Here is an 11,200-nt window from a genome sequence, read left to right as displayed (position 1 = left end):
ATAATAATATATATTTAAAAAGTATAAACATATTCGGAGGACCCGCTTGTCGTTCAAATTCTTAAAATGTGGGCATCATACCATATTGATCTGTTACTTGCGGTGCATATACATACATACATTACATACATACATATGTACATGAAAATGTTGACTATAGAAACAATAACAATTTATTGAAACGCTCGACAGAAAAGCCTTTTTCGGAATATAAGAGAAAAGTCGTTTGTGTCGCCAGGTGTTGGGAAAGCCTGGGGACACACAACATTTTGATGTCAAGCGTTGACAAAGACTAAAAAATAATAAGTTTGAGTGTTTCTAAAGTCAATATTTTACGTACCTAAATACGGTTTGTATTACCGTTACGCAGTATATATTCTATATGTTTCGAAACACACACGTCCATCATTAATAAGCATCGTGCATTTGCGTAAGACGCAACAATACTATGACCCATCAACTTTACTTATTCATAAGTACTTCATAAGAACATATGTATGTTATTGTTATTTGGACACTCTTCATCAGAGGTCAAGGTGTTAGGCATACACGTTTTATAATTGGACTTATTACAACATATTATAACAGTAGATATAATAGTAATAATAATAAGAGTAATAATAATATAATAGTAATAATAATAATAATAATAATGACGCAACAATACTATGACCCATCAACTTTACTTATTCATAAGTACTTCATAAGAACATATGTATGTTATTGTTCAAATTTATTAAGCTTCGTTTGACGCTTTGTTTTTCATCAAGGCTTGAAGCTTTTTGGATATTTCATATACAGCTCTTGTCTGTAGCCATACGTCCATAAAAATTGGAAACAACGCAGTATATTCACTCATAGTGAATTTTTATTATGGTAAAGTGAAGTATTATATAGGAAGTTCATGTTTCAATTAAAGGCGTTGATAAAGGGACTTATATGGACACAGCAGACTGTCTAAGGTATTGATGACGAATCAAACCTATGTTATGCCATTGAAATATAGATGTTAAATATTGACAGACACCAGAATGCGTTATTGACTATCAACCATTGCAGTGGTTCAAGATGTTAGCGAGATATAAAAGGATACTGTTTACCGACTGAAACGTGTTATTGCAAATGCAAAATCAATGTTTGAATATGAACCGTGTGTGTGTGTGTGTGTATGTATATATATGTATATGTGTATATATATGTATATGTATATAAAATAGCCCTATAGGCCTACCATTTTCATGTTTTCATGCAAATTACACAACATAAGGAAAACAAAAACTTGCTATGGACCGTTTCTAGTTCAGTTCGTAGATGAAAGTTTAGTGAGTGTAATGTCCGAATTTTATGCCTGTTTTTAATTATTCAAGCCACGTTTTTAATTAAATTGCATTGTTTTGATTGTATTTCTTTGCTTCTCCTTGTTGGAGGTTATTTTGAATAAATAAATAAAAAAAAATTACTTGATGACTGCATGTAAATTATGAATAATGGAATACGAAAATCCGCATTTCTGAAAACTACACCGTAAGCCAATATTTGACTGAAAAGACTTGAACACATGACAAAATAGGATGTTAAGCTTTTATTCATCAATGGATTTAAAGACTTTTACACCATTGTGAATTTCAGTTTACGTTTCGTTAGTTATTAGAACATTGTTGAGGGACTGTTTTGTAATATAGTTTTAATAAAGAACAGTTTGGAACATAATGGTCGCTTTGTTATTTTTCCAAGTACCCGTATTGGTCTTCTTTGTTTTCAAAAAAAAAAAAAAAGTTCCACCGATAATATAAAGGAGCGGGACTGGGTAAAGATGCTTCAGGTATCCATTCGTAGAAGTCTTTATGAAGATAAGCCTATGTGATAGTGACGTTTGTTAAAGGGTCTAGACCAGGACATACATCCGCCTTCAAATTGACAAAGTTAAAAAATGTTAAATACAGGCACATTGTATACATAGAGACCAACTCGGAAAAGTCAAAAGTGTAATTTAAAAATAAGCTTAAGGAATGTATGTGTAAGTAATATGTTAATTATGAATAAAAATAATGCGAAATGTAAAGGAAGAATAGGAAAGAAACTCGGAAATAAATAAACTACTGAAATATTTTCCGAAATAAACAATATTAATCAATAAGCCTATGTCATTATTGTATTACATTTTTGTAGCAAATTTTGGACACTCTTCATCAGAGGTCAAGGTGTTAGGCATACACGTTTTATAATTGGACTTATTACAACATATTATAACAGTAGATATAATAGTAATAATAATAAGAGTAATAATAATATAATAGTAATAATAATAATAATAATAATAAGAGTAATAATAATAGTAATAATAATATTAATTATAATTATAATTACAGGAGGATAAGAGGGATAATAGAGAAGAAGGGACGATTTTGTAAAACGAAGGAGAATTGATAGAATAGATAGGAAAGCCTACACGTTTCATAATTGGACTTATTACAATATATTATAACAGTAGATATAATAATAATAATAATAATAATAATAATAATAATAATAGTTACTATTGTTATTACTACTACTATTACTTTATTAAGGTTATAGCCTTGTTATTTGTTAGGAAACTATACCAACTACAGTGTTTTATCGCATTAAAACGTTTGTGTTTTTGTTTTGATTCATTTTCTAAAACTTTTCATATGTTTTACAGATTCTAATACACCGTAATGATTTTATAATTTACTACCACACTGTGTTATTGTTTGTGATGCACCATTTAAAAAGTAAATAAATTAAATAATTTTGTTTCCATAGTAACAATCATTGGCCTTATGTGGCTATGGTGGATGTGTGATTGTTTCGTTTGGGTCGATCAGTGAACGAAAGCGTTTTTATTTTGTGTATTGTTATAAACAAGCGTATTTAATTTCGTACACAAAAGACCGATCCATGAACAAATTAATTGCTTTATTCTACAAGGGACTTCGTGCGGAATATTTCGATTGTAAAATGGGTGTTTCTTACTGCAACGTTTTACTTACTTCATCACACCAATTAATATTTTTGAGTGTAAAGCGGTATCTCGCTATCTGTGTTACGTACTTTCCAAAGAGAAAGATTTTGTCGGCGAACTTACACATCGAGGTTAAACCTGCACTGTAACCCAATCGGATGATGGAACAATTCTAGTAAAATGTGAAATTATGTTACAAACGATATGATCTGTTCAAACTTCCCTTGAATTAACACCATGGGTCAGATTTTACTGCCCATATGCCTACTGTCCGCACATGTTGCTGTTCTTGAGATATATGCCAGAATGTAAACGCATTATGTTAATGGCTGAGTTACTCAATATTATATTGATCGTGTGTTATAATGTAAACTGAAATAGCACGTTGCTGTAGGCATGTTGAATGCAACAATTTGGATAATACGCCTATCTTCCATTGTACGGTCCATCCAACATCTAGGCCTACTTTTGGATGCTTAAAAATGATTTTTTTTTTGTACATATAAAAAAAATATATCATTATTATACAATTATATTAATTCATGTATAGGCTATATTAAATTTTAAATTCTAAATTTACACATTTACTGAATAGGCCTACAGATGATATTTCATATTATAATAATCAACAGTTACTTAAACAATTCTCTTTGACAAAAAACAGTTAATAGTTAAGAATAAATATGTTTGTGGCATAACAAATGCTATTCCCAGTCTGCAGTTATTCACTATTGGACCGTTTTGCATTTGTCACTTCTCTCTCTCTCACCAAAACCTGTTCATAATTCGCTTTTTAATTTCATTCTCTTCATTGCGTCCGTTACATCTCATTATCATCATCATCATCTCGAAAGTTATGTAAACAATCTTGTATTCCGTTCAATTTTTGAGAAGCTATCCTATTCAGATACAACTTTCAGGTCCAAGGACATTGGAAACAAAAGCTTTTAGTACATCCCATTCAGCCTACTTTGACTGATCATAAATATGAATAATACTGTATTTATCACGTTTATCCAAAAGTGTATCTAGAATAACTACAATATAAAACTACTCTACTGCAATAAAAACTGCTCTATTATTGCGTACATAATTATTTATTATTTATTATTATCGATCAGCTGCCAAAATTTAATGAATATTTCAAAAAGTTCGCAACATCGTGTTGGTATCAATAATCACATTCGATATTGCAGCTATGGTGCTCAACTGAGGGCTGATGATAGCGCGAAGGAGATGTTACGCAGTTGCCATATGTAGCTCAAAAAAACAACGTAACGTCTTCATTTACCGTAGAACACATACGATGACCTCCATTTAATGAAATTCTATTCCAGAATAAAGAACATTAATAATAAAATGTTAATATATCAGGCCCGATATCAGGGAGCTATTATCATGTTTAAACAAAACAGGCCTACTCTTGCAAACTTTTGAGTTCGCACATGCGCACATTGTATGTATGTCACATTTGGGACATCCCCTACATTGATATTGGTTGTAGTCTCTGGGGCTGTAGCTGTTTGATTGTCATATTTGGCAACACTAAATAAACTTCGTGGATTTTGAGGTACGGTGGATCTGAAATCATTCAATACCATACCATGGACCTATTTTAGATCCACGCCCATACAATACCGGTATGGTGTTGAAAGAGCTTAAGTAAGACCTCCCTGGTTGAATCACAAAAAGTTAAGCACCACCATTTTTGTCTCACTGAGTCCTACTAAGTTTTGATGCCGAAAACTCTTGATGCTCCAACTTAATAGAATGAAAAATATTTCATGTATTTTTGTTAATATGATTTATTGCTTTCCTTTTTTAGAGTGCTTTAGCAATCCCTGTGTAAACGGGGCAACGTGTGTAGATGGTGAATATGGTTCGTACACATGTCAATGTGCAACGTACTGGATGGGTACAAATTGTGAAATACAAATAGGTAATGTACTAATTTACATACACGTGCATTTTTACCCGTTTAAAACTTTCCATTATTATTCAAAATAAATATCGTAACCATATTTTTAAACCTTTTTTACCAGCTGGTTATACTTGTGGCACTAATCACTACAGTTTGACGGGAACCGTAAGCAGCCCAAATTACCCGAACAATTACAACAACAGAGATCGTTGTCTGTACCTAATACGGATACATGGAGGCAATACCATTGAATTGACCTTCACTAGCTTTGATACAGAAATGTTAAAAGATGTTTTACTGATTGGCACCGGTCCTACATCAGGGATATCACAAGTTAATATGCTGATGGGTAACCTCACAGTGCTTACTTATACATATAATGCCAATCAACTTTGGTTGCAATTTAGTACAGACCGCACAATTCACAGACCGGGCTGGAGCTTTACTTATAGTGCAGGTACAGTAAAACATTACTTTTAATTATTTATGCATTGGATTAAGTTATTATTGGTATATCTTATACCAATATATATTGGTATATATAAAAGGATTACCTTGTTTTGCATAATCAAATCAAATTTATTGGAACATACGCTTTTAGTACAGCAGCATCATGTCCACATGACCGTGAATCCATAACAAAATTAAAGTTTAAATGGATACTTAATTAAATCTAAATTACTCAAAAATTACCCAAAAGAATAATAACTCATAAAAGTATATCACATAAATATAAATATAAAAGTACTCTGTTGTAAGGGTGGTCCATAGTCTAGAATCAAGGCATTAACTTTCAATTAAACACATCAAAATACAGTTCTGCACCCTCCAATTCAAGACCACTTTTGGAACCTGAGCATTTGGGGTCGTCTCTGGTTTTGGTCTCCAATTAGAGAGTTAACTTTCTGTTAAAAGATTGAATTAGATGGGTCTCAAAATTAGAGGTGTTTTGAATTAGAGGGTGCACTTTAATTCAGTTTTCACTAATTTACAATTATTTTTCACTATAATAATGACTAAATGGATTACTAGCCAGTTTAAAGGAGTATGTAAAAAAAAAAGTTTTATCTATACAACATATTCTAACGATTTTACACAAGTATGAGGTGTTGATTGGTGGAGCTGGCTTGACCCTAACCATAACCTTCAATATTACTTACAGGGGCATAGGCTAGTTTTGACCGGGGGAAGGGGGCTGTGAATATTGAGAATGCGGAACTAATTACCTATTCCAATGAAAACTAATTTGCTGCCATGTGGGTGGGGGAGGCCCACACTCCCCTGCCTACTCCTATGGCTTAATACATTACTGTGTGGCATGTCAAAGCAATAGCTATTTAACTTTTATATGCCTGTTAAATAGTGAACATTTTTTTCTGTTTAAATTTCCAATTTAAAGCTAATAATATATGCAAAGCTATAGTTAACCTGTAATAATTGCTGTTATTAATTTTTTATCCTGTCTAGATGGTGATGACTGTTTTAATTCTCCCTGTGAGAACGGCGCCACCTGTGTGGATGGACTCCGTCAGTACACCTGCATTTGTGCTCCTGGGTACAGTGGTACCAACTGTGAAAATAGTAAGTACTAAAAAGAAAATATAAAAGAAGAAAAAATAAAGCAAGAATGTGTAAAACCATTCTTTATGTGGATATCTTACTATACTATTATTGGTTATTCATTATTCTTTACCAATGTCTTGTTATTTAGTAAGCATCATAACATATTGTACTGTATTTTGTTTATTTTATATTTAAAACATTTTTACCCTGGATATATTTTCAGGCAGATGTTAATACATGTTTTTAACAATGGTTCTACACAATGATTACAATGAAAATAAAGACAGTCCATAAAAAAGAATATATTGTTTTTTTAAATTTAATATTTTAAGATTGACATTGTCCTCTGCATTTTAAAAAATTATTTTTTATCATCATTATCACCTTTATTGCCCTCATGATAATTTTCATCATCATCCTTGTCAACTTCATCCTCCTCATTGTCATAATTACCATCATCATCCTTACCCTCATCATTATTCTTATTGCAATCATCATAATTATTATCATCATAATCTTCATCATTACCATCATCATTATCACCATTATAATTGTCATAATCATTCTAATCAACACCATCCTCCTCATCATCATTATCATCATTACTCCCAATGCCATCATCATTATCACCATTATAATTGTCATAATCATTCTAATTAACATTATCCTCCTATTATCTTCATCATCATTATCATCATTACTCCCAATGCCATCATCATTATCACCATTATGTCATAATCATTCTAATCAGCACCATCCTCCTCCTCCTCATCATCATCGTTACCCCAATGCTATCATCATCATCACCATTATAATTGCCATAATCATTCTAATTAACATCATCCTCCTATTATCCTCCTCATGATCATCATCGTTACCCCAATGCTATCATCATCATCACCATTATAATTGTCATAATCATTCTAATAAACATTATCCTCCTATTATCTTCATCATCATTATCATCATTACTCCCAATGCCATCATCATTATCACCATTATGTCATAATCATTCTAATCAACACCATGCTCCTCCTCATCATCATCGTTACCCCAATGCTATCATCATCATCACCATTATAATTGCCATAATCATTCTAATTAACATCATCCTCCTCATTATCCTTATCATCCTCATCAGCAGCAGGATTATTCCCATCAACATCATTGAATATTCTAACATTCATTCTATTCATTGAACATAGCAATATTTCTTTCATAAATATTTGATGTCTTCCCTTCTGTTTACAACCTCCCACAATGACTGGCAAAATTAAAATTGCATGTTATATATGAGATATGTAACTATGATCGTCGTAGTAGAATTAATACATGTTTGCCCAGATCAATCACTCGTTAGCGATGCATCCATCATTAGCGCAGATCAGACACCCGTTAGAATTGCATCCACTGACTGCAAATACTATACGATGAGCTTTGTTTGCAAATTAACACTTGGTGGCTACACTCTCTGAATAAAAGTGAATATATCATTAAATTTAAAGCAGTTACTTCCACGATAATATTACAGTATTTTGGTGTAAAGTTTCAGAATATATGCCCGGGGATGTTGTGGTTTATTAAGTGGTATAAATTGTGCATGTCACTGCTTTCTTGTATTGTTTATCTGACAGCACACCCTGTCTGAATAGCGTGTATTAAATACAAAATCATTGCTTAGCGATTTCATGGGACACCAGACACAACACAATAGCTGAACAATGGCGGCTGTCGCCTACGTCAGGCTTTGTACTGTCCCAGTAATCAAGGGTTGGATTCAAGGAATGTTGCGTGTTATTTTATGACTTGATTGATGTTTGTCACCATCAGTAAATCATAAGTAGACATTCCACTAATACACTTTGGGTGTAAATATTAATGGTTACGTTTGTCCTGTACTTACAGAAATAATAATAATTAGTAATAATATTAATAATTGCAGCTGCACGCAGGGTTCCCGGAACGCCGCCCTCAACGGCGAGTGCGAAGCACAACTCAGGGTCAAAAGTGGAATGTGAAATTTGGATATGGTTTTGTAGTCAGATTTGCGAGAAAAACTAAAGCTACCCGTATTTCTCGACTGAGACGTCAGTGGGAGCTGTAATTTGTATGGCAAGGAGATTGAGCAACCCTTCATTCATATTAAGGGAATTTACGCCCAGAAACTTTGTAGTTATTAATATTTTGGTTATAATAGAAAATATTCATTTTTTGGTGACGTCACACTCACATTAGTTAGCATGCATACGTCATAAGCTAGATACGTCACCTTTTCCTGGTAAGGCAAACTTTCCCGGCGTGCTTTTATAGATAAACAAACATCACTGCTTTGCACATGGATGCCTTTGCCCAAGCCAGGGCTAAGAGCCACATTGTTAGCATTGTATAATATTTTAAATAAGGTACCTCTGCAAATGAATTATTCTTAGTTATTTTTTTTTCTTATTTTAATTTATTTCTTCCGAAAGTGTACTTTCTATCACATTCCACTGTCTTAGTTAGGCCTAGTCTTATGCTTCATCGTCCCCCGCTACACAGTATCAGCAGCCCCTCCCCCATACAGTACAGGACGTTTGCTAGGTAACAACGTGATTGCACCTTCCTCCCCAGGTGTTCATGTAACATTGACATAATTGTTAGCTAACCAGTTGTGTGTATTTCTTTGTGAAAATGAGTACTGCGGCGTACTCATTTTCACAAAGCATTTGCATCCCCTCTTGGAAAGAGGGATTCGAAATAATTGTCTCCATATCTTCGCTAATTAAATTAATCACCGTAATTTAGCTTACACTTATGAATTTAGGGAGCACTTAAAATATGAAATAATCATTTCACTACCCGACAAACTCCGAACTTTATTCATTCGTTAGGCCAACATAATAGTTTCATATTGCTGTACTATATACTCCAACATCACTGGCGCATGGTAACAACCAACTGACTGCAGACCATTTCTGGTCACACATTACTCTCCATAACACAGCACCCCCTAGTTCCGTCACCTCTGGATATACATGTAGTGCATGTGAATGTATCTATGTGCTTTAGGCCTACTGTTATCATAGACATCCCTCTAATACTTTTGGGTGTAAATATTACTGGTTCATATGGCCTGTACTTACAGAAATAATAATTATTAGTAATAATAATAATATTAATCAATTCAGCTTGATAACCATGTAGTGCATGTGAATGTATCTATGTGCTTTAGGCCTACAGTTAAAAAAAAGGATTAACAGTAGATTAGAAAAATGAACAAAGCGCGAAAGTCAAAAAGTAAGATCAAAGGCTTCCGAGGGAGTAAATATTAGCTTAGGAAATCGCGGATGAGCTCTTCAATGCAATGTGCTTTGTTCTTATATTATTGTTGTTTTTATTACCTCTACACAAGCATATTGGAGATTGCATAATGATTGTATCTATGCAAGTTAAAATAGAAATGAATATTACCTTACTTTTTGCATTCAAAAAAATAACTGAATTCTTTCTTGCTTTACAAGATCTCGTCATCCTTTCATCTTTAGAATATTTTGTAATATTGATTAAAAAAAAAATTAATATTGATTTGAATTTCCTGTGCTTTGAACGTTTGAATTATAGTCGCGGTAATTGTTTTGTTCTGATTATAGTACAGAATTTAATGGCCTATCATATATTTCATTTTACTTTACTTCATCAACTTTAGAATAAAAATCTTGCAATGCATGATGGTTGGTAACTATGTTATAACTTTTTTTTGCAGATGATAATGAATGCTTAAGCAACCCTTGTTTGAATGCTGGTGTGTGTATAGATGACGTAAACTTGTTTATCTGCCAATGTGTACCAGGTTATACCGGAACTCTCTGCCAAACAAGTGAGTATGAAAACAGTAAATTTTTTCAATATTTGGGTCAAAGATACAGAGATTATATCCAATTTCATTCATATTATGCAGAAAAACACATTTTTCGTAAAAATGAAAAAAAAAATGAATTTGTGTCATGGGAGGGTGTATGCTTGGCGATTTTGTAGAGGCATTATATTTGTTTTGGTTTGAGGGGTAATTTAATAGTTTGCATTAAACATGTGAATCCTCTCTTTGCTTTGCTTCCAAGCCTTGCAGACCTCATTACATTTTCCCACCGTCCTCTCCTGCTTCCTCCATATTTATCACTATTAAATTGTTTTTCTTCATTAAATAAAATCCAATCCAGTGTTTGCTTTCTTTTTTTTGTCTTGTACTCGCCTCCTGCGACATAAATAAGTTTTATTTCTCACTAGTAGCTTTCTATCCACATTCTCGACCCCTCTTTAGTTGAATTGTTACTGATGATATACTGGTGATGATGAAATTGGTTTTAACCTGCATTATAAGTACAATTAAAACCAGATACTGACCCGGTTTGAACCAATTTCTTCAGCACAAGAAGTATGAAAAATTTCTCTTGGCCAGCCACTCTCAGCTCAATCATTGTATTACATGTGATATTGATAATCCTTGGTTTTGACAGTTTTGTATTAGAATTCTCTTATCAATTGTGAATTGCGCTTAACAAGCAGGTGTTTTAAATGTTTACTCATTCATCTGTTTAAATATTATCAACGAGAATAAATAAGTATTTACATACAAAACAAAGAAGAAGGACAAAAAGGAAGTGAGGAATAATATACATAATGCTGTCTGACATTCTTTTGATGTGAAATGAGCAATATAACAAAGTTATCCTTATGGCACTCCTGTCTCTTAT

The 11,200-nt window shown here is 32.8% G+C and overlaps 1 protein-coding gene across 4 annotated transcripts in view; it reads left to right on the top strand.

Annotated features, from left to right (window-relative positions):
• The window catches only part of LOC117117578 (fibropellin-1-like), a 64,544-nt gene that overhangs the window by 2,274 nt on the left and 51,070 nt on the right, over positions 1-11,200 (top strand). For all 4 annotated transcript variants that reach the window (XM_033261922.1, XM_033261923.1, XM_033261921.1 and 1 more), the window contains exons 2-5: positions 4,812-4,925; positions 5,029-5,364; positions 6,375-6,488; positions 10,213-10,326. In XM_033261922.1, coding sequence (XP_033117813.1) covers positions 4,812-4,925; positions 5,029-5,364; positions 6,375-6,488; positions 10,213-10,326 — 678 coding nt within the window. The remainder of the gene's footprint in view (positions 1-4,811; positions 4,926-5,028; positions 5,365-6,374; positions 6,489-10,212; positions 10,327-11,200) is intronic.

Source organism: Anneissia japonica, unplaced genomic scaffold, assembly GCF_011630105.1.
Source record: "Anneissia japonica isolate Jap-2015-1 unplaced genomic scaffold, ASM1163010v1 scaffold287857_len828801_cov194, whole genome shotgun sequence".
NCBI lineage: Eukaryota > Metazoa > Echinodermata > Crinoidea > Comatulida > Comatulidae > Anneissia > Anneissia japonica.
This window is presented reverse-complemented; position numbering and strand designations above follow the sequence as displayed.